This window comes from Vanessa cardui, chromosome Z, assembly GCF_905220365.1.
Source record: "Vanessa cardui chromosome Z, ilVanCard2.1, whole genome shotgun sequence".
Lineage (NCBI taxonomy): Eukaryota > Metazoa > Arthropoda > Insecta > Lepidoptera > Nymphalidae > Vanessa > Vanessa cardui.
In genome coordinates this window covers 12927744-12954169 of record NC_061154.1, presented here as the reverse complement: position 1 = coordinate 12954169, position 26426 = coordinate 12927744, and the positions used below count along the sequence as shown (strand labels likewise).

At 32.2% G+C, this 26426-nt stretch overlaps 1 protein-coding gene across 7 annotated transcripts in view; it reads left to right on the top strand.

Moving 5' to 3' along the window:
- LOC124543380 (potassium voltage-gated channel protein Shaker) overlaps positions 1 to 26426 on the top strand; it is a 358981-nt gene that overhangs the window by 291061 nt on the left and 41494 nt on the right. For all 7 annotated transcript variants that reach the window (XM_047121587.1, XM_047121586.1, XM_047121590.1 and 4 more), the window contains one exon: positions 18099 to 18216. In XM_047121587.1, the coding sequence (XP_046977543.1) occupies positions 18099 to 18216 (118 nt within the window). The remainder of the gene's footprint in view (positions 1 to 18098; positions 18217 to 26426) is intronic.

The following is a 26426-nucleotide window of genomic DNA, read 5'->3' as shown; positions in this document are numbered from 1 at the left end:
GTCAACATCCGCTAAGTCTACAACTCGTTAGGAGTTTCATAAATCAAGCTTGAAAAACGGTAGCTGGAAGTTTATTTTTTATAAATTTCTAAATAAAGACGCAGATTCAGCTAGTGCATGATAATTTAAATAATATTAAACTAGTCTTTTATTTTCATAACAAACTGTGGTTTAATAGATGTAATACCAGAAACAAATACGGTGAAATAAATACGAGTACACAATATTTTATTTATCCTAAAACTATAGGGTTGTCTATAAGTTTATCTCAATCTGAATGATTTACACCATCAAAACTTTAAGCCAGTTTCAATTTCAATATACATCCGAGAGCAAAAAAAGTACGCGACTATTACTTTAAAATGTAGTTTTTGTAACGTCAGTTAAAGGTTATTAAAAGGGATACCACGAATAACACTTCGACAACTGTAATTGGATATATATTTTTTCCTGCCTGTCTATATCAAAGGTAAAACGGATGACTTTTATTGGAAAACGGTGCGTTAATAGATTTACACTCGGATAAAAATTTGGTTAACGTTTATTCCGGAAAAACAAACTATCCAAAAAACGATAACAATCAGCTACGATAAAGTAATTACTCATTGGAAATACATTCATATATTTTGTCTTTGGCAAACTTTACAACGCAAGTGCACTATTATACATTATGCAAATACTAATGCTTCTATTATAGGCGTTATCATTTACATAACTGTGAGCGTGCATGACATACTAATTTAAACTAAGTACTCAGGAACAATGTCATTAAATTAAATCTGAAAATTGTGTAACAATTGGTAGATTTTATTAAACGATTGAAAATAAACAAATAAATAATTTTATCGACATCGCGCAGCCTTAATACATCGCCAAAATTTAGTGTCGATTATTAAAAAAATTGTATTTATTTTATACGCAGATTTTCTGTTTAAAAAGTACTCCAATTAAAATAATTACGGATTATGCTTAACGCTACAGTACAGATAATATATTATAATTTTATTGAATTTATTACAAAATAAGAGGATTATTTTAAGTACCTAGAATACTTAAAAAATAAATTAGCTACAAAATAAATAAAAACCTAAAGTTGTTTGGTAATCACGAAATAAGTTTATAAAATCAATTCATATTATCAATATGGACTAAATTACATAAAAAACTCAAATTAATATAATGTAAATCAATATTCAAAACAATTTATTCGTAATAAATTAAAATAACTTTGATATATCGCATTGCATTGAAATCAGTCATGTTTCGTTATTGATATATCGTTTCTTTAAAAAGGCGTGACATTAGTATCAAGGATACAAAGTGAAGTATGAACAAATAGTTTACTATTTTATTCGACGCAAATAAAATTGAACAAAATTATATACTTGAGAATTGATGCATTTAAAATGACCTTCGTTGAAATGAAATAGTGATCGAGACCTTTGTTTGTTCCCTTCCTTTAAATAATGAAAAATTTTATTGACGTCATTCGAAATCGATACTTAGTGATGTGCCTCAGTAAATATAAATGGCAATAATATTAACACCCAATTTAATATCGATCATTTTCATTTAATGTGACAATGAAATCTTACAAAATAGCAAGACATTATTCATATCATGAAAGTCTCATCATACATCCGTTTAAAATTCCACATTCAAAATATAAATCACCGATAAAATCTACTAGATAATAAAGATTGATGAATAAGAAACCGAATAGAAAAAAACACGATGAAAAATAACATATCTGGCAACGGAATGCCAATATCTTGGACATGGAAATATTTGTGCAATGGCATAGCGCAAGATCAACTCAGCGGCCTTGAGGTGTAATTACACATAGCCGCTAAGGCAGACCCATATGTCTAGGAATATCTGATGAGTGGGTGGTTCTTTTACCATAACGGGGCTCTGTTACCAACACAAGAGGAAGCGATTTCAAATATATTGTATTTACAACGTTCAGTGTTTTTTTTTTTTAATTAAAACCATTATAAAAAACAACTCTTTAATTATTTTAATAATCTGGAGAGTTTCATCAATTTTAACAGACGAGTTCTTGAGAAAGGTAATAAATTTTCATTAGAGATGAGTTGGTTGCAAGGTGAGGCTGCAAGAAAAGATAAATTCTTTTCTTTGATATTCCCTTGCAACCTTGAAAATGTACCTTACTCTATAACTGTTATTTATCATAATCTTAAATAAAGCGAATCTTAACAAGCAGACCGCATCAAAAAAAAAAAAATTAAAAAAGAATATAATGTGAAGTGTTATCGTATTGCTATGAAGTGGATGCGTTTTTTTTTTTTTAAACTTAATATTAGGAATAAATTCCGTTCCAGTAAAAAAATTCAGTGATAAAAATTAAACATATTTATAAAATTTAAAATACTTTGTGTCTTCGCCATGTCGAACAGTCAATACGAAGTCTTCAGCCTTGAGAATAAATAATAACTTTAAGTCAAACAAATAATTTATAACATGTTTAGCAAATGACAGCTTTAAATAGCCCCTGTGAGGCTAAAAGGCTTATATCAGTGAGGAAATTGAAACTACGGCGTCAGTGCATTCTCTATCGCCAGCCGTATCAGTTCACCTAGGTCTATTAGTGTAACTGATTCAGTTGCAATATTACTTACCTATAATAATAGATCCTAAAATTTTCGATGCATTCCTTATCTTAACTTTCTTTAACTTATCCGCCGATATCTGGGCAAAAAAAAATCGCTCTTTTAAAAAAAAAACTTTTCCTTGTCAAAATGTGATCCTTTTTTTCACGTATTACTATCGATAAATTGATTGTCGTTATAGTTAGCATTTTATCAGATCAAATATTTGGCTCACGGGTTGCATTTGCGAGCTTTCTTACTTGAGGTTGGGTCGGCTTGGCACCGCGGTGCATCGCGTCGCGTTGCAGGCGCCACTCGCCAATCGCCATGCCTCCACGCCGGCCACGCGCGCCTGCCATCTGATGTGATCCCTGTGCTCCCGACGCGCCTCCGGGCCACCGCAACGACGCGCCACCGCGCCACCGCGCCACCGAGCCATCGCGCTACGGCGACACCTCAAGCATCCGACAGTCATGTAATTTTTTATATCCCTATTTTACTTGTTGTTTTTGTCGCCATGCAACATCGCAAAATTATTAAATTGTAAAAAAGCTTTGTTAATCATGTCTAAAAGAAGATGCTTTTGTTAATATTTGATAAGTATAGTATAGTTTGAAAATTACAAGATTCAATTAAAATTATACTTTTCTAAGCATTGTCTATTTGATATATCCTATGGACCGTGGAATTATTTAGTTAAAATAATTTCATAGAGCGAATTTTAAAACCAGGAAATACTAATAAGGGCAAGGAAAGCGAATGTTTTGCTCCGAGGGTCGCGGCTTTTAAAGGGGTTGCGTGCAACGACGTGCGGAGGCGTGCGGCGGACGCTGAGCGAGAGCGTCGAGGGCGGCGCGGATGTTGGGCGGCGTGCGGGGGGCCCATTCCGCGGTGCAGTGGTTGGCACGCGGTGTCGATACGCGTGCGGGCAACGGGCGAGCACGGGCCGCCCGCGGGGGATACGACGCGGCGAAGGGGCGGGACGCACGCGCGACCGCGCCAGTCCACCGCCGTCGTGCAACGGCGATACACGCGCTCGCTTGAGCCTCGCGATAGACACGCGGCTCTATAAGACGATGATGACTCGCCGCACCCGGTGAGGTGCCGCCGCACGCGCCCCTTACACATTACGTAAGGTCTCCGCCCGATAATCACAGAACGTACATATCAACATAATTCGTAATAAAATTTATACAGTCATTAAAATACGAACGCCAGTGCGGGCACGAGTTTAGGATTGGCAGAACGCGCAGGTGACGGGAGTCGGCGGTGCGCGAATTGGGCGGGCGTGCCGCAGCCGCAGTGAGCGCGATGTGCCTACCGCGCCGCGCGCTTTGAACCCATTATGCGAAGAAGCGCGGGCGCGCGGGAGAACAGCGAGCGGGCGTAGTGGCAGCGGACCACCGCAGCACGCGAGCGTGGCATGGCGTACGAGTAAGGTGGCGGCGGCCGCGAGCGCCACCAGCCGGCCGGGGGGCGCCGCGGGCCAGCCGGCCCCTGCCACTTATCTGCTGTACCACCGTATTTGCTACGACCCGATGACACATTGAATTTGAGCAGCCACCATTGCTCGTATAGAGTTGGTCGAGAAATGGGGGCTGACGCCTGTCCTCAGGCCGAGGCAGGAATGCCCCCGGGCCCAGGAGCAAGGCGAAGACCAAAGGTACGTAACAAAACAGTATAGTTTTTATAGCTAAGTGCTAAACCGAAACGGTATGGCGAAGACGTTCGAGGCTGCGGTCAGGATCTGTCGGTTGCGTCACGGAACACCCGTGACGCCCGCCGGCCCGCTTTTCTCGTCACACGCTGTGCGAAGTGCGTCCACGACACTCGCTCGTTTCTAGTTTGATCGCAAATGTATATAAGCTTTGTTATGGAATATTTCGACATGTGTTGGTGAGTGTGCCGCGTGGCGGCCGCTACTAACAACGATTAACCACTTCCGATCCCCGGGTCCGGTGAGTGTCGCCTCGAGTCTTCATTTCGCGTCGACCCAATTCCGTTGTTTCAGTGTTTCGGCATTATTCACTCGCGTGCGGCGAGGGTCGCATCAACTCAGCGAGCCGCACGACTGCGACAGCGTCAGTATTGAGGACACCCACGTCGCAGTTCTAATTTACCTTGCTTTTGTCCGCTTTTCTCTCTTGTTTATCTCTGGAGCAATACTGAAGGTTTTGTTCTAACCGATTGGCGAGTGCTTTATTATCGGCAAATGGAGTTCTCTGTAAATTGTATTCTGATCAATGGTATTGTGACGCATTTTGTATAATACGTTAATAATAAAAAATATCTCGCTGATGAAGATATAAATTATGATGTTTTCTATTACAAATTGGATTCACTTAGAAACGATTACTTTTGGATCGTAACTCTCAATGTACATCAATAAAGAGACTACACGCATGACTCATGACAGACTCACAATTTAATCATATGCAATAAATAACTCATCGGAAATAGTTACAGGTCGGTTGTGCGTAGACTCCGAAGAATTTCTGAGTTATTATGATTTTTTACGTTGCACTCCGCACTGTACGCGATAAATATTTTAACTCGTCGTATACAGCATTGATATAAAGGTGTGGTTAACCAAAGTTAAAATCCGTGGAAATGAAATAGACAAATTATTTATGGTAATATAAATCATTTTTATTTTTAGGTGAGAAGATCGTTATGACAATCTTAATATATCTCCATTTAATCGCGTAAGAAATATATAATAGACATGTGTAGTCCGTATAAATGCTTCTTTATTAAAATTTATACTTCTCGACTACAGCATGTTGCAGATGTTATGTAATTTGGAAAGTGTTACATTTAAATAGCATATCTGCAATATGACGAAAACTTATTTAAAAACCCTTCTACACTATGAAAGCACCATTCAAAGACACATAAAGAATAAACACTGCGATATTCACATTTTTAAAAATAATTTAAAATAATATGCAAATTTATAAAGATTTTTATAAAAATAATTATAACAAAAAATGATTGTGAATACAATTATTTTTAATTTCTTTTTTTTTGTAGGCGTCACTAGAACATTTTCCAATCAATTCCAATTACAATAAATGGGGATCGGGCACTCCAATTAGTATGCAGGGATTAAAACGATCGTACCTCGGAATCACAAGTTACAACAGCGCCCCCTAGTGCCGCCTGGCGTTCCAGTTGCATTTCATTGCATCGCTATCATCCGAGTTACTCTTTACAGCTAATCTTTTAACAGTAAAATACCGGTGAAACTATTTGTTGCAATGTAAAAAAAAATATTCGCTGTTTATATATCAGCCGAGTCTCTTTTTTTAATTCTATTAACGTGCTAAATTTTAAATGATTATTCGTTATTAAAATCTATAAAAAGCAATTGTCAATGATTGATTTCTAATAGGTATTAATCTTCAAGGCTTATTTTTCTGAGAATACCACTTCGTTAAATGCCATTTAAATTGTCTTCAAAATTTATGGAGTCTTAAAAGATCATTTATTTTCAACAGCAAAGATCTACCATCTAAATGTTACTTCGTTTGTATTCAATGTACTAAATGTTGTATTGCAGTAGAACTCTACACTACTAAGGTGACCAGTGCAGTACTGCACTAATAAGGTTAGTAGTGCAGTATTTTACAGTGTAGTTTTTGGCAAGAAAATCAGAATAATGTTATAAAATATGTAAAAACTTATTCGTTACTTTATCAATACCGATTACTTTTTTTGAGCAGAATTTAGTAATGTGCCTGTTTAGGTACCTACCCCTCACAAATTCTTACCGCCAAATAGGTAGTATTACTTAGGATTATTGTATTCCAGTTCGGTAAGCCCGTGTAACTACGGCCCCAGTGTACGTAAAATCCCGGTTTTCAAAGTTGATCATGCATTGACGATGTAAGAAATAATTAATATTTTTGAATACTAATATTTGACAGTGCAATATATTATACAAACATCTTACTTCTGTGGATAAGTATCAATTACTTAAACTTATAAATTCTCGTCAAAATCCAGGCCGTTAAACATTAATTTCTAAGTTACATGAAAAAAAATATCAGTTATTCCATTAGTAATTAATCAAGTTTGCCCTGTGAATGGTGTAAACGTCAGTTTGATGTTTAATGTGTCTAAATAAAGCAATTTCCTTTAAAAATGCAACGCGTCTTACGTCTTCGTATGTAACATCGGTTACACGAGAACATGCCAGCGTTTCATTAAAAATTCGGATACCCGTAACCGCTTCTTAAATGTCTGCTTCACCTTTCCCCCGTAGCACGAACCTTGACTTTATCCATCAAATTAAGTATTCTGTTTAAAGCTGCATAGCGCGACCTTCAACTGTCAAAATTTGAAATATAGCTCGCTATATTTAGCTAAACCGACACGTACAAGTGGCGGGTAGTTCGATATTAGATGGATGACTACTGACATTCATATTTCATAGTCATGTTACACGGCTAGCGTTGCATTATAGATAAGGTGACGCTTCGCTTGCATGCTGTGTATACCTTATTACAAATTTAAAAAATGTTCTCGTTTTGTTAGGACAAGATGATATTTCTTAGATAACTTAGGAACATACCAAATAAAAATTACTAATTTAATTATTCCAGTTTGATTAATAATAATGATTACAATTAGTGAACAAAGCCCAATAGACGAATGACGTGAATCTTACAGAAAATTGCGAATTTAATTTTTTGACATTTTGTGTAATTAATATGTTTTACTCGCAATTCTGCTACATGTGAAATGTATATGTAACCTAATTGGAACATCGTGGTGCAAGAAGCTTAAGTCCTCTTCTCGAAAGAAGACAAGCCCTTTGGGAGGCCAGTACAACCTATGTATACAGACATAACATATGTATGTATGAATTAAATTGAAGAAAATATGTATTCTTTTTTAACGGTAATACTTTATTATTAACTCAACGTACTCTTTAATTAAGCAATACATTCATATTCTTTTCTTTTAAAATTTAGTAAACTTATAATTATTATACTTTTAAACTTTAAATGCTGGATATAAAATTGTGTCATTTATGAAAATCAAAGATTTTTGTTTCTTCTACGAATCGTTAAAAAATGCATCGACATTCATTTTCGATTTGCCTACATTGCTACATCAAGAGTGCTTCATCAGTTATTCTAGTTTCTGCTGAAAACTTGAACATCATTAATGGAATTACAGTTAATAATAATTCGGTGTAACCGTTATCGGCGTGGCGATCCAATTCATTAAATTAATTTAAATAATTACATGTGGACAAAAGCAATTTTATACAATTAAATTGGATTAATAATACTATTAATTTTGAACATAACTACGAAAAGTATAAATATTTTTCGTCATTTTACGGACATAACTCTGCATAATTTAATTATTATTCGTTTGAACAAAGAGATGCGATCTTTACGTCCGTAAGTGATGTACTAATATTTAATGTAATATAAAATTGTATTATTTTCATATATCACTACTAAATGGTGCCCGAGGTTTCTCTCGCGTTATAGGAGTAGATTGTCAAGTGTTAGTGTCCTTGGAGTTCAAGTATGCTTCATAACAAATTTCATTGAAATCGGTTCATTGGATTGGTAGTGAATGAACGGCAGACTGAGTTCCAAATTTCTAATATTAGTATATATTATTATCTATCGCTCAATGTGTAAACTAAAACTATCAACGAAAATAAAAGAAACACACCATGACATAACTTACTATAGTGTTAAATTCGGCGTTGAAATTTTTGAATTATTTGTACCGGAACTTGCATTACCGGATGATGTCAAATTTAAAAAAGTTAATGCTTTAATGACGTCAACATTGATATCTGTCATCGCAAATAATATTTAGACGGGCTTAGAAAAGTTTTCCTATTCAATTTACCTTGAAGCAATACTCAGAAAAATAGGATCTATTATTATAATAAAACCGCGCCGTAGCAAGTTCTCGACGAGGAAAATGATTTACTTCCTTTTTTTGTAAAATTTGTAGGCGGACGGGCAAATGGGACACCTGGTGGTCACCACAGCCCATTGGAAATTTACAACTCACATTTCCAATCCGCCATTTAACTTAACTAAGTTGATATGACAAAAAATATTTAAGTCACACTAGCTCACTCTCCCTTCAAACCGGAACATAACATTGCCAATTATTATTAATGCTACTAAGTCGTAGATCTATCATATATGACATCTGTATGATGACTCATTGGTATCGACCCAGGTGGGCACAATGTCCTACCAAAGAAAAAAAATAAATATTAGCGTCGTAGCAAATTTAAACATCTAATTTTTTTCGTGTAATTAGCTATTTTTAATGAGTAAATGCCTAAAAATAAATTTAAATAATATATCATCGAGTTGGTGTATTGCGCTAACTGACAGCCGTTGTTCGTCGAATGATAAGCTGCCAGAGACATCCTGTTGAGACAGACTGTCGTGAAATGTCAAAGCGATATGTGAACGCTGAAATTTTCCTATGGGCAGGTTTTTGTTTACAATTTACAATCAATACCGTTTCAGTTGCGTGATAGATGTCATGTCAAAATTTTCACAGCCTTCCTTTCAGCCGAAGAATTATAGTTAAGACAGTTAAGACAGTTGAAAAGTAACAGTCAAGATACATTCTTAAAACGAGTGCAACTATTGACTAAATGATTGTTTGTCAAACAACAAAACAAGTTTCATCGTCAATATTGCTATCATCAATCACTTGCCTTATCCCATTTATTTTTATTCCCTTCCATCGTTCAGGTGATTGAGGTTACACGTTCAATAAGAGGTTGAGACAATGTTGTTCTATTCAAACCTATACTGGTAACACACGACAATCAATACAAAGATAATAATCAGTATTACAATTTTAGATTCAATTAAATAATAGAAAATGAATATTTTATATTGCACAGAGAAGGTATAATATTAATGATAATTTTTAACTGTCTCTATCTTTGTAATTTGTATTCTCAAAATGAAAATAAGTATACTCATTCTAGTCTAGTCAGTATCATCATTCTAGTAGGTATATAGTTTAAAATTGACACTTTTTGATGTTATACGGAACTGTATTGAAAGTGGTGCTACCATCTGTTCGGAATGTAGATTCAACGGAGACAAACCGAGTAGAAAATCACTAGTTTCCTTTTTCCTTCATTTAAAATAATAATAATTATAATTCAACACGAGATAATATAATATGTAATAGTACTAGATAATAAAGGGAATTCACGTTGAAGATATTACGGTACATGAAATTATGGACCAAATTTCCTTCGGATATGAGGCGGCAACATTAGAGGCGAGCGAGTATGTTGTTACTTGTTACCCTTGCTGACATATCGGTAATACATTATTCATTACATTTCATGCAAATGTTTTATTGTAATTAGAGAATTTGTTTGGTCAAAGGATGTCGCATATGCTTAATCAAAAAATGCAATTTTCGATTTTTTTTTACGGTTTTATTTATTATATTATTCAATTTTTTATCGTATAAAATTCTATTCTAATAGCAGAAAATATTAATGAATTATTTTACAGCCACTTTTACATGAGATGATTTAATGATTCTAACTAACTAGCTTCAGACGTGACACACAAATATACAAAAATAGGGGGTAAAATAACTCTCTTATTTTGGGCAATGGTTTATTTACTCTTTATACTTTTTAAATAAAAGTATAAGGAAATATTAATAATATAATTTTAAAAAAAGCGGTCGTTAATATTGCACTAACATCTAATGATAATGGATCTATGCTAGAATATTCCATTGATTTTAAAGAATTACGAAGCTTATATATGTATACTTAAATCAATCGCTTATAGTATCTAGATATATATAGTAATTTTACATACTATTTGAAATTAAAAACCTACTAGATGCGACCGCGGCTTCGCCTGCAAAACATTCAATTGACTGTAAAAGTATATGGATGCACAAATGCAAGTAGCGCAGATATACATATATATAGTACAATTTTCTTCTGTTATTGAAATATTTCAGCGTGAATTTTCGCCTACTTCCAGACGTCTTGTGAACGTGAAAATTGGCACACGCATTAATGACCGTTCACTATATAATAATTAGTTAATAATTTCGTTTTAGTAGTCTATCAAGGGCCGTCAGGATAACAAAATAAACATACAAACTAATATTATAGGTTGCCTACGCATACCACCACGTTTCATTTGGTTTTTAACTTTAATCTTATTATTAAGAAAATTATCGAAGACAAACAAAGTTATATTTGATATTTATAATAATACTATGCATGTATTTTATATATCTACCGTAAGAGTTATTCATAAATAGATTGAGTTGAAAAATATTGATGTGGTTCTAGACAAAGTAAGAGTAATATCAATATTCATATTATGTATTGGCTGGTTTACAAAATATTAAATTTCAAACAATCATACAAGACATAAATCAAAAGTCAAAGCCATGTCACAATGCCGACTATATTGCTTGTATACCTACAAATATTGCCTTTACTAAAGTCGCCTATTTCTGGACCAATCTTATTTTAGAGTGCAGTTCAATTCTGTTTATAATATCGAAACGTAACTGGTTTATATAACTGAACGATATATTAACTGCAACTTTGATCATAGAAGTTTTATGACAATTTGAGATGTATAAATTTATGGAAGGTTAATTTGTGAATTGACAAATTTATATCGACCAGACGGTTTGACCTATATCTACAAATAAATATTAAGGCTTTCTAAGCTCACAGATAATATAAAGTCTGGTCGACTTAATAAAACCAAAGGATACGATTCCATATTTACCAGTAAATTGATATATATGCAAGAGAATTGTATTCGGATAGAATTTAAAATTAACTGAGTTAATAAATAATATTCCCTGATAATTTGTATTTGAGTAAAATTTTTAATAATTATATTTGTACAGATAATTTAGAGTATAAAATCGATATTTTTGAGTAAGATCCGTTTCAATACGTCTAAATATTATAAAAATTATTTATTATTACGACAAATTAAACAGATTAGTATGTGTCGCAAACTTGAATAAAGTAATAATAACAGTGAGATTAACTAATATAATTATTATACCACTTAAAAATAAACATTTAAGGAATAAGTTAATGCCTTTTTTTTTTCATTTCTGTAATGTGAAACACAGTAATGTTTTTTTCTGTGTAACGGGAATTTTGCTGTTATTCATCTATTTGATAATTAAATCAACGTTTTCCATAGGCAATAATAATTAATTAATGGACTACTAGAAGTAAAAGATTTAGTCAATCTGTGTTCGCACATGTTGTTATTGACCTAGGTCTAAAATAAGAAAATACAAAATTCGTTCATGTCCATAATTTTAGTTCGGATTCACAGTTTCATTTCCAAACTGACATGGATAAACTTATTTCTGAATTAGGTCATCTAAAGTCATAACCTTGTCTGTATTTATTAAACGGTTAGAAATGTTTCGTTTCCGATTACCACTTAACAAATATCAACGATTTTTACTTTTATTTCCGGAAATATTATTGATAAGTGACTTACAAAGATTTTAAATTTATACATATAAAAAATTGTCTGTTTGAAATATTTAAATAAACCACCTTTTACTAAATGCATCTTGTACACGGTAAATGTCCAAAATTTATTTTTTTTTAATTTTTGCCCGTTTGTCTGTTTGTTCCGGCTAGTTTTTGGAACGACTGGATCGAATAATAACATTTTCACATTTAGTGGTGAGCCCAGATAATTTTAAATGTAAATGTGGTAGTTTTGAAAACTTCATATCCAAAATCAACGATATGTTCTGTAAAAATTGACATTAGGAAAACGTGCCAGATTACAAGGTACGAGTACAGTCAGAGTAAGAAAATCTTCGACACTTTTCAAATTCATTCTTTTATCAAGTCTTAAATTCTTAGTACCTTTTGAAACTAAAGCACTAAACTGACAATTACATATAAAATTAAACTTTCATAGTATGATGTATGATAGCTTGGTTCAAAATAGAGCAACATCATATTTTATATCAACATGAAATCTTTTTAATGTTGTAATTAGACATTCCATATTTAAATTATATGACATCTTCTACTGAATTGTCAAAATGTGTCTGTCAGTGTCATACATTCTCGATTGGTAAAGCAGATTATCGCTAACACTGAGCACACCAAAAAAGATCTTAAGGTGACGAACCCTTTGTTACCCCGACTGTACATGGTAGTCACAACCCCTCTAATAATCGATTGTCTTGCTATAATAAATAAGGTACTTTTTCAATTATTCATAACAGAAAAACTTAAAATTGTATTTTTATATATCAAATAAGCTGCATTAAACAAATCAATATTTAAAAAAAAACATATAAAATTATATTAATACTAATAAATTGAATAAAGTTGATAGTAACTATTTACGAGTAACTAAATAGTTAAGCGTATTTCGAATAGAACTTCACTATTTATATTCTCCGCTACGGGTATAACACAAATGAAATTACAAACTCGGCTATGGTTTGTGTGAACTTATATTTGGACGTATAATTTTACCGTGCAACGGATAGAAATCTCTAAAATCAACAATGTTCGCTCTGATGATGTGAGAAATGACAAATATAATTCACGTACATATACAGACGGCGATGTCGGATTATTTTATTTTTTTTATGGTATAGGTTGGCGGACGAGTATATGGGCCACCTGATGGTAAGTGGTCACCATCACCCATAGACAATGACGCTGTAAGAAGTATTAACTATACCTTACATCGTCAATGTGCCACCAACCGTGGGAGCTAAGATGTTATGTCCCTTGTGCCTGTAGTTACACTCGGTCACCCTTCAAACCGGAACACAACAATACTGAGTACTGTTGTTTGGCGGTAGAATAATTGATGAGTGGGTGGTACCTACCCAGACGGGCTTGCACAAAGCCCTACCACCAAGTATTCTCACGTACCTACATATACAGACGGCGATGTCGGATTAATTTGAAATCAAAATATTTTGTTTGACATTGAAAAGGCGTATGTAACTGAACGAAAAAAATTCTAAACTAATAAGCATAAAATTTATTTCAGATTTGTAATTGCGAAGCATTTTCAAGAAGATTTATCATACATGACAGACCAAGTGTGCGGATGGTTTCTGTTATAATTCTTGTAGAAATAAACCGGAATTATTGTTTATTTTTGACGTAAACATTATCATGGAATATTATTACAAAGATATTTTATCAGAAGAATTTATTAACTTCAATGGTTACCAGAATAACTTTTTATGAAAAATCGCAGATCTATAACCGTACAAAGGATTTAGCTTTTTTTACTAAAACCTAATAATATAAAAACTGTAACAAAGGCAAGGTAACTGCGTATAACATATTAAGTTGTATGTGAATTAGATCACGTTAAACAGATCGAAAATAGTTATGATTTAAATCTGATCCACAGATTGAGTCATAATACGTGGATTTATGATAAAGATAAAAATACTTTAACTTTTATTATGCTCGTAACATAATTAACGTATGTTTACACAACAGCTGACAAAATGTTTTGAAAGCTTTGTTTTATTAATAGCGTATTTCGCCGATTTACATACATTACAAGCGCATTTTATAACGAACTATCAATTTATACTTGTTTGTAGGGCTTTGTGTAAGTCGGTCTAATTAGGTACAAGTCGTTCATTATTTATTCTACCGCTTTACAACAATACTTTGTAACACTGCGTTCCGGTTTGAGGCGCGAGTAAGCTGGTGTAATTACAGGAACAATGGACTTAGCAACTTAATTTTCAATTGTTGCATTGGCAATGTAAAGAATGGCTAGTATTTTACAGTGCCAATATCGAGGACTAATTACCATAGCATACCCAATTTGCCAGAACGCCTATTTAAAAGCAACAGCCTGTAAGTTTCCCACAGCTGGAATAAGGCCTCCTTTCCATTTGAGGAGAAGTTTAGATGCATATTCCACCTAGCTGCTCCAGTGCGCGTTGGTGGATTTAGATGTAGCAGACTTTTGTTGAAATTAGACACATGCAGGTTTCCTCACGATGTTTTCTAAGCTTGAAAGGAATTATAAATACAAATTAAGCACATAAAAATTCAGTGGTACTCGCCTGGGTTTGAACCCGCAACATCGGTTAAGATGTACGCCCTAAAGACTACCCCATCTCGACTCCTTTCAATTTAACAATGACAAATTATATTGATAGTTTTAATTATTTACCTCCCATTTACATGCTCATTTTGTTGAAAAATATAAATAATCAACAAAATATTATCAGTAGAGCGGTTAATTAAAATAATAATCCACTGCGCATTACGATACCACTTTATATAACGGTATTGATACTAATTACTTAGCATGCGTTGTAATCTCTCTTTAAATTTGTTTAAATAAACTATTACTCGAAACGATCTGTACTATAATAATTTCCGTACTAAAACGTTTACCAATAAAAGTTGACGTGCTACAGCGGCGTCTAGATGCGAGTACGGACGAAATGTAAACACTGCTAAGTCCAGACTCCAGACGGCTATTGAAAAACTTTCGACACTATCTATAAAAATCCATTCCGGGTTCGATTCCAGCCCTCATATACTAACTTATATACAAACCACTATACCCATGATAAGGCATATTAACGATAGAGATTAGATAGACGATATATATTAATATTACCTTTCTATTTCTGAATATTACCTTAAACGTGTTTCAGTGCCTTAGATAATAATCTAAAGCGATTTTATCTGTCATCAACCTCCCCACAGAGATAGTTGAAATCCTCGTTTAAAAGCTACGCTGCCTTAAGAGGAGGCACTCAGGACAATGCCTTTATAAGCTGACTTCAGCATTTTATATAATACTTCGCATCTTTTATTTTAGGAATGCTCGTAAAAATTCATTTAACTAGTTATATTATTTAAAAGTACCTTTTATTATTGTTCGAGTAAGATTAGAATATAATATTCACAGATGAATAATATAAATATTAATTTTTATATTAAATAAATGTAATGTTGCATACGTATTTTCTTCATATCCCTTTAAATAACTTGAAACGAGGACGTGGCCCTTTTCAGACAAGAGCCATATGTGGGCTTTCATAAAACAAGAGTTACGTCTAGATTCAATAGAGGAAACTCCAATCTCTAGAGGTCTTTGTCACCAGAAAATGTTTCACTCCAATAAAAAATGAAATAACTGTGAAACTAGGTCGCGTGTTCATATAAACTTTTTTTGTTAATACTTGTGAATTAAGAAAAGTATTAACTATTATTGCATATTAATATGCAATCCTACATGTCTTCATTGGTATTAATTACTCGAATAGCCAATCACTACAAATGCTCCCATTAGTATTGGGAAAACTGATATCATAGAATGTGGGCGAATCAGATCTAAATATTATATGAAAATTAATATTAATAAAAACTCAAAGCTGTTCCAGTCTAATTCATTTCGATGCATGATTTATGTCCTTCGAAGTTGGAAGAGCTGGCTTCTAGGAACTCCTTGTAAAAAAAATATAACTTCTTGAAAAGCTAACCAGGGTTTTTAGCCAGTGACGATTTTTTTTTTATCAGCCATAAATACAGCTATACTCCAGACGTGTAAAACACCGCATTTTATTTAACATTGACACTTCGATCACATCATAACCCTCTGGCAAGAACATGATCATTAGAAATTTGGAAAATAATTACTCATAATTGACACATGGCAATAAAATCATCCGATAGAATATTTATTAAGTGTTTCCATTTTCGAATTTCCGTAAATTTGTCGAAACCCGTATAAATTATGGACTTCAATATCAAATCTAAACTATTTCTGGTTCTACGTACATTACAAAATTATTTTACGTTAACAAAATAGCATGAGCAACATATATATGTGCTATTATAATTTTGTTGCATTTTAGTGTTGAATAATCTATAGTGACGCCAGTTAGGCAATATTATTCTTTGAAATGAATTCGCTAAAGATATCAAAAATGTCGTTATTAAATAAACCGTACACTACTGGATTCGTATTTTGACACGCAAGGTTTTTAAATCTAATACCAGCCTTCTTTACTACCTACATTTTAGAAAAGTGATTGAAAATATTATCAATGATTTTATTTTATTTCTATATATTTAAATGAAAAAAACTATTTTTTAGTATTACTAGCGCAGAAATTATTCAAGTGGTATATATAAAACATGTTAAACATCTGCCAATGGATTATCTAGATAAAATATATTTAAATACAGATTTATATTTTTGTAACCTACTTGAACAAATTTCATATCATTTACTCTTTTTGTGTATGTTGCTATAAGAGACTATCTCATTATAATTACATAAATAATATCGGAAGTGCATTTAAAACTAATACATTATATATTAATATTCAAGAGGATAAACAGATACTCCGATTTATTTACAGTTCTGCAAGTGTCTGTAGTGAGCTGACCGTATGGATATGAATTATTTTAAACATTTACCCCTCATCCATTAATTATTTATAACCTACTAAAATTAGTATCCTAATTTATTTCCCACGATCTTTATAGCAACTTAAAGGTTAAGATTTCAGTCAATTGTCACAATTATTATTTTTGTCTTAAAACAAACATTCAATTATTAATAAATTTATAACAATGCGCCAATTGCGTGTAATTTTAATTGAAACTTAATGTTTCGTACGACTTCTTTTGATGTATTTATTTGTATAAAGAGCAATAATCTCGCATCTAAAATATATTTTCAAGGGACAGTGTGTTTGTAAGTCTTGTCTTCTTGTAATTGAACGCCGCCAACAAATCGTCATAGTCTTACTCTGAAGCGATTAACAATTAGCTATAACACTCGAATACAAAGCTATCTTCATAAATTGTCCCGAAATGAGAGAAGACGGGGCACATCACAGTAATGTTTAACGTACAAGTTGTGAGCTATTGAGATATTACTAAGTACATTGGCTGTGATTATTTAATGGCCAATGATTTATGTAACTGCCCATAAGCACTATCTATTCATCCGATATTTGGCATTTGATCAAATCGTCCAATCAAGAAAGCGACATTGCCAATGTTTGTGGCAAAATGCAATAAGTGATATTATTAAAGATTCGCAACTTCTATTTCAAGTAAGTTATTAATTTTTAAGTTAGTTGTTTGTTAGTTCGTTAATGTTCCTCTAGCGTGAACTGTCTTGTTAAGAACATAATCCACTTTGACTTACTATTTTAAAATACTTTACGTAAATATGATTTAAGAATGTTTTCTGCCGACATTTCAAAACTACTTTAATAGTTTAGTACACGATATATATTTCGTGCACAGAACTAATTTGACAAATTATTCATAAAATTATCATACTAGATATAACATTAGAATCGAGGAAATGATTATAATGTTTTATAAACACAATTTAAATTGTATAGTACAAATTTTAATAGCAACGTATATTGATGTTATTTTTTTTTTGTTTAAAGGTCGCTGCCGAAATTGTGCAGTCAAGAAGAAGAGCAGGGCCGGCCACCTCAGGGCGGCGTCGTCACATTTGAACCCATACACCATGACCACGACTTCTGCGAGAGGGTCGTGATCAATGTAAGTAAATTTTTATATTATAAATAAAGTTTTTACATCATCCTACTCGTGACCAATAAGCCTCACGATATCTCAAGGACTCACGATGCATCTGACGTGTTGTTATGCAAAGGCTTATGCGCAAATAGTCTGTATTTCATAGTTGGACCCGAAAAAGATGAGGAAAAAAATCAACGGCTTGCTTACTTTCTAAGGTTCTGTAAAGTAGCTGTCAACTTCCTTTTATTGAAAATTTCTTCTCAAAAACACCATTAACCAGTTTCATTGGCCCCAATTATCATGATCGTATGAGAACATTGTGGAATTATTGGTGACTTTGGATTCGTAATGAAATCACAGTTTTATAAATATTTTTATATTCTGTGCCATTATTTTGCCAATCTTTTTACTATTTGATAAAATCCATACCAAATCATTTAGTTTGATTTTGTAAAACATTTAATATTCACGGTAAAAAAGTTTTGCCTGTGGTCTGATAGAAAGGTGCAATTTAAATGTCCATTATAATGCACAAAAGGTGTTAAAATAAATAAATTTCAATCAACTCCTCATTAAAACCCCATAAAAATAAAAATAGGTATAAACATTTTTCAATAACACTTGACTTCGTCTAACAATGCTCTCGGCGTTCTATGCGCAGATTCTAAAATGGGCCATAATTGCTAATAGCTTGGATCAATACACACAAACATACTATTTCTATCTATGAATGAAATTAGAAATTAATTTTGTTTATGACCTGCCCACCTAACAGGTTATATATTACATATATGTACTTATAAATATTAAATTTAAAATCTTATGTTTAATTGAAATATGTTTATTTTATATAGTAGAAGCGGGGCCCTGCGTCCGTTTACTTAGATTTTTCAATAGTATATACCAAGTATGTTTCATATAAGGTCACTATATCATTCCTCAGATACGTAGCAGGAATTTATTAGCTTACAATATTTTTCAATATACTGGCCTTCTAACGCAAATCTTTTTTATCGTACATAATTCCAGTCCGTTGCATTTAAACTTAATTATAAATATTAATTTAAATTGCTTTATAAAAAAACAAATATTGATTTCAAATCAGAGTAATCTGTAGTAGCTGCCCATTAATGTTGCTGGCACGTGCTTTCTCTTCTATTTCGAGATATCAAAAGGTATCTAATCAAATAATAATCTTCCGAACACACACCTAGCCCTTCATAACGAAATAACGACGGGTAAAGAATTAAAAAAATAGTTATTATATTAAAGGGCATTACCAAGTGAGACCACTATCAACATTTATTTTAATGTAATGTAAATGACCTTCTTTTAAATGAGGTTACAATGTAAGAGTAAAAGTTACTGATTCTAATGATTACTGACATAGATACGTTACTATGGACTGAAGTACCAAAAATCGATAAAAAACAATAAAAAATGTTGAAATTCCTTATCCGTAAACATTGCGAAATGGTTTCTCTCAGGGATTAAGTTTCAGAGTTCTTAAGGCTTAGAATTAAAATCCAGTACTTATATAACCATCATGTTTATTAATAATTCCTCTCTTCTTTGAAAAAATCAAAGGGATACATTTTTATTATTACTGTTTATTAGGTTTATTGTTAACTAGTATACCATATATATAACTAGTTTTGTACTTTGGTTGTCACGTGTTAGGCAAAAAAGGAGCCTATGTCCTTTCTTGGAGATCAAATTGGCTTCATACCAAATTTCATCTAATTTGGTTCAGCAATTTGGTCGTGAAAGAGCGCCAGACAAACAGAGTTACTTTCACATTTATAATATTAATATAGATTTACTAAATTATATTGCAATAAAATGTAATATTTCATTGATAATACCTGTACAATATTACGTTACATACCCAAAAATAAACGTCAAAAAACGTTATATAACTGTCAGGCGCATTGGTAAATTTTAAATGAAAATCTCATATATTGTTGGGGTTGCTCGGAAATGCAAATTCCACAGTTATCGAACCGATAGCGCTTACGTATAAACGCGACTAACTCAAAATCGGATGTTAATAAAATTGGTGTAAACAAAATAAATTAATTGAAAAATATTTTACAAGTAAAACAGTTCTGGTTCAAATTTCAGTGTAAGGATAAAATTTTATTAAAGTGTATATAATCTGACATTTTTCCGTCATTATAGGTGTCATAGGCAATTCCTCTGTATTATAAAGCAATTAATTCGTATAACTGAAAATCAGTTCGAATTGAATCTAAACTTTTTCATAGACTAATAAGAAATATTATGCTGCAAATTTACGTAGTATAGCAATAATCAAAATTGAAACAGCCTTATGTCACAAAATTTTAACAGGTGCATCTGTAAACCACAGATTTATCATTTACTGGCTTCTTGTCTCGTCTTTGTACGGGTACAAATCATATAAAAAAATTATCTTTCCCATTCTCTGCTGTCCTAACGGATGATTACATTTAGCAATAAACTCATATTCCAAATTTCATCTTTAGGTACACCAGTCTAGACAACAAATAAAATAACCTATAAAAGATATAATAGTTTGTGAATCTGTACTATAAAATATATTAAAGCTTATGATAATGAATTCAATTAAAATTCAACATATCGCGCTATCTGCTATTCTTTCACATTAACGGTTCCTATATTTAACCAATCACTGTTTAAACAAACATTCGTATCTGTTACTAACAACGCACTGTAGTCTGTTGTTCCACAATATTTTATGACGATTACCATCAGTTTTTATTGTTCTATGGAAACGCTTTGGTCTTAAGGTATGAAAATATAATCAATGATAAACAAAAAATAATGTGTTACAATATATTACAATACCGTAGTACAGGGTTTTAGTAACATTGGACTCTGCAATAGAGACTCGACAATTACCGACTTCCTTTTGTAATTAAAACTACACGCTTTTATACATTCGTATAATATGCTCATGCCTTGTTTCGTTGCAATTATTATTACTATAACACATTGACGCTCTTGTCGTTCTAATGACTACCGTATAAACGTGCATAACTTCAGGCTTATAAGCAGATCAAGAAAATGTAAAAAATCTGGGTATCTTTGTCAAGATTTTCTCAATAATACATCAAAGTAATTAAACTGTCACTATAGTTGATTGCGAGTAATAGATGATCAGAATGAGAATAAATATATGCAACGAATTTACAACTACACTGGTTTTTAAATCGATTAAAAATGTACTAATCAGTCACTTTTAAATGAACGCTTATCAGGATTTTCTTCATACATATTTATTGTTATCTTCGGATATATTTAAATGAAACCTTTATACTATTTTTACTTAGTGGTAGGCCTTTGTGTAAGTCCATCTGAATAGGTAACACTCACAACAGAACCGCTAAACAGTCGAGCTGCAGTTATAATTACAGGCACAAGGAATATATTAACAGCTAGGAAGCTCTCAAGTTTGGCATTAGAAGTGCAAGGAATGATTAACATTTCTCTCAGTGCCATTGGACGGTAGAGGGCATTTACTATTAGATAGTCTACCTATCTATCTAACTTTAAAAATGTTATTATCTTAATTAGTATACCACAATATATGTAATACTAAAGGATTTTATAAATAAACGAAATGCATACATATTCCAATAAATACAGAATACATATGCAAGGATATTTAACTTGGAGATTTTCTCGCGACTTTGTGGTCACCTGTTATATTATAGTGTACTAGTAAATGATCCAGTATGATAACCATCATAGGGATCCTAATTCCCCTTTTTGAGCATTGGCAGTAAAATAAGTGAGTTATACGTCTGACTGTGGCAGAGTCTTAGATCGACAGTAATCCACTATTAATTTATTCGTCTGGTCAAACAGTATTCATATCTAAAAATAAAAAGGGTTTTCAAATTATATTCTATATTTACACTCTTGCATTATTACAGCTATATGATTTTTTAATTGAATCTTTTACCAATGCGACGTTGATTGAATCTTGAGTAACTAAGTTCAATTTAAAAGCCGATTATAAGATTATCCTGGCAAACCGACAACTTTGAAGAAGGTTCTCGAGTCAAATGTAATTTACTGACTTATGAACGTTTTTGCACTTTAATATTACCTGTGCCTCGCGGCATTACTCGCTCAACATTTATATATAATATGAAATAATGTAAATATTTACATTTGTATTTTTACCTCGTTTTGAATTAATACTAACAAATAGATAGACATTCAGATAAAAATAACAACATGATGACGTGTTCGTTTTATTGGCTTACAAACAGTCTTTACGATATTTTAATTAGGTACTAATTTTTAAAATCTCAAACTATTACTAATTTATTTATTTACATACATTTGAGCATAATTTTATAACTGATATTTCTTTCTTAATAAAACACTAACTTCTGTCCAACAGACTAAGTAGACTAAATCGGTATGTCAAGCAGAGATATCGTATTTTTGGGCAGAAAATTCTAACATAAGGTATACTAAAAAAAAAATTCGTTTTTTTATGACGTAGGCGGGCTGGTAAATTGGTAATCTTATGATACGTGGTTAATAATGCCTATAGATATCTTGGAAACTGAACTGCCTGTGTTGATAATGTTTTTATAACCCTTCAAATCAGAACCCAACTATATTCAGTCGTACTGTTTGACTGTATGTATTACAATATGGTATCACAAATACATACATCACGTACGTAGCCAGGTTAGGTCTCGGGAGAGGCTTTAGTGCCGAGTATAAAATCGAAATTCTGCTACAATAAGCATCCATATTACTATCAATATTTAACCTCTGCGATCTTAAAGTAAAAATGAGCTTAATCACTGTGAGCTACCAATAATATAACATTTAAATAAAGTCAGATGGACACCGAAATGCTCATATGTTACGAGACTTTTGTAACATCTGATAATATTAATTAGCTATTATTAGCATTACTTTCATTTAAAATATCAGCAGCAAGTTTGAAAAAGCAATATTTATGGTTACGATCCATTTTAAACTTAATTTAAGTAAATGTTTAATATTAAAATCGTACTATAAAATTATAGAAAAGGCACTTTTCAAGTCATAATATTCTTTAGTTCAAGTGTTTCGATGTTTAACACAAAAGTTTTTTTCTCCGTTAAAACAAAAAAGATTTTATCCATGAAAACCTTTTTAGTAAAAGCACTAGAGATCCCATTGTCTGTTCTTGTTGCTTTCATCTTTTATATCTGGGAATACTTTTCAACGTTAAGGCAAATGCAATAGCTTCAGAACCCGTGTAATGAAACACTCAGTTAATTGTATATTAATATCTATCTTTTATACATTTATAATAAGAAATGACGAGTCGTTTCTTGTAATGTTTAATCGAAGTAACGGCTACATAAATACATAAATACAGATACTAATAACCTAAACTAGAAGATACGTCACGTCTCGTGAAAGTTTTTAGCATATATTATTAACTAGCGGCCTGCCCTGACTTCGCACAACTACTTTCTATGGGATATTTTGTATCAGCATTGGTGCAATCTGCAAGAATGTCTAACTGACTTTTTTAAGGTCTTTATTATGTGTAATTTGTGCTTTATTACTCCATGTTACATGGGTTTTCTATACCAAATTTTATACTGACAAAAATCCAATCCCATATCAATCTCTTGGTTCTAAACTACCTCCACCAATTTTCAGCCCAATCGGTTCATCCGTTCTTGAGCTATAAGTAGTGTAACTAGCACCACTTTTTTTTATATATAGACTTTTATATTTATGTATTTTATATGTATGTATGTATAAGGATCTGGGCTTCGCAGTTTCAACCGCCTTAAATTTATCCTATTGAGGTGGATATGTTAAATCCATGTTCTTGTATATGATAATATCAATAAAATAAATTGGATACATCCTTTTTAAATATATGAGTTTAGAATATGAATGAATTGTTGGGTTTCTCTTTTCGTTATAAAATACTCCATCCGTTCCACTAGTAGCTTCAAATTTTCATTCAGCTTATATTTTAAAAGATTATTGGAAATAATGGATATATGTTTTGATTTAATTGAATAGTTTTATTTGTATCATTTTTCTAAAAAATAAATTAATACTTCATTTACATTACATTATTTATAGCCGTCATTATATTATGCAATTTGCTAAGCGTAACGTGTTACAACCTCGCTTACAGCAAGATCTATGATACCGCAAGTTGAGTACCACGTATTCCGGTTCTTTATGTACATACCACAAGTACATGTAGTATATATAACACGTGCAAAAAGAAAACCGATGTTTTTAATACTTAAATACGTATCTAATTTATCTAACTTCAAAATCAACAATAGAAATATTACATTTATAGGAGTGCTTACTAAAATTAAGTAAAGATTGCAAGTGTCTCAAAAAAAATAATCTTAAAACACTTAAGGACAAGGTTTGGATTACTCAATATGGAAGTTTTCCTTTAGATTAATTACCATTACTAATCAAACATATTACATCGAATTTTTAGTCAAATCCACGTACTACGGCACATAAATAATAATTATAAAATATTTTCTTCATTTCATTTCTACCAATCTGAACTAAATTACACAGAATATTACTTTCTTACATTTTGCAATCTCAGCTGCAGCTGCGACTATTGCAAACTATTTATACAAACTAGCAAACCGTCCCGACGACACAAGGTTTCAATTAGAGCTAAACTACTATTTTTTTAAAGTAATTATATATAAACAAATATTTTATCGAGCGAAACGTACAGTTTGTTGAATTCTATTTCTTTTCTATTCTAAATAAATCTGAAGTAAAATGAATAAAAACGTAAAATTTTGTTACTAAAATAAATATTTTCTTTCATAATATTATCTATATTAATAATATAAATGTCATTCTGTCTGTCTATCGCCCTTTCACAACCAAACCGCTAAACCGAATTTGATGAAATTTGGCATGAAGCAAACTTGAACTACAAGAAAGAACATATACTACGTTTTTTGCTTGACAACCAACACCTTAAAACGCGAATTTGCTGGAGACTACTAGTAATAAGATATAGTGAGGTATAAACTATCGCCACATACTTACAATGGATTAGAAAGTGCCGAAGGAGAGGAGTCAAGACGGTCATCCGACATCGGCTAAGTCCAGACTTAAACCTATGACGTGACAAAATATTTTTCATATTAACTTACGAATCTTATTCCATTTATTAAAAAATGTAGGTATAAAAGTTTGCTTCACTCTTTTATCTTCACAAGCATCTCAAAAATATACAGTATAAGCAAATCATTGATTGTATTGCTTACAAAGAGTAAAGTAAGTTAGAAGAACAACCTATAAATAATATGAAATCCTCCCTTCTTTAGGAGAGGAGGTTATAGAACCATAACGCTGCTGCAAATAGGGTTGGACACGTGTGAGATTTTCCAACACATCGTCCATGTGTTTCGAGATGACGTAAAATACAAATTGAGCATATGGGAACTCAGTAGTGCATGCTGGTACAAACTTAAGGAGATATTTTGACGTCCAATCGATACTCAAATTAAATATGCATAGTTCCCATTTTGCTAGAATACTTGGATAATATATCACTTCTATAACTTGGTCGAAACTTGGCAGCGAAACTTGCCAGTGTTCACATTCAATTTCAGAGAGCTTGACTCGATGAATACTAATATAGAAATAGTTTTCTTCATTCTATTGTAAAATATTGTACTATTATGAAGTAGTAAAGAGAATTTTAGTCAAAAAGGAAATACAAATATGATATTAATGTCTACTTTCAAAGGAGACACGATGTTATTTTGGATTTAAAAATCGAATAACACTACAGTCTACTGTGTTCTTTGTTTGTTGGTCAATCTGCCTCGTTTTGTTGCAAGCAGGATATCCTGATCACTCAAGTCTGGTCAATAAAAAGAAATTGTTTTTCTTATCAAGTATATTTCAATGTATGATTACTCTCTCAATCCACCATCAAGTAAAGATGTTGAGGATATGCTTGAATTCACACACACATAACTACTACATCTCCAGCAAAGTATGGTTGTAATTCAATAATGGTAACACAAAATTTAGAAGAACATAATATGTATTCCTTCTTTTAATATTTAGTGTCAATAACGTTGTTAGCTATACAAACAATAATTTAATACACATATAAAGTCTTGAAAATTATCTCTTTAGTTTACCATGCTTACATTTTATTAACTATGCTTACTTACTTACGG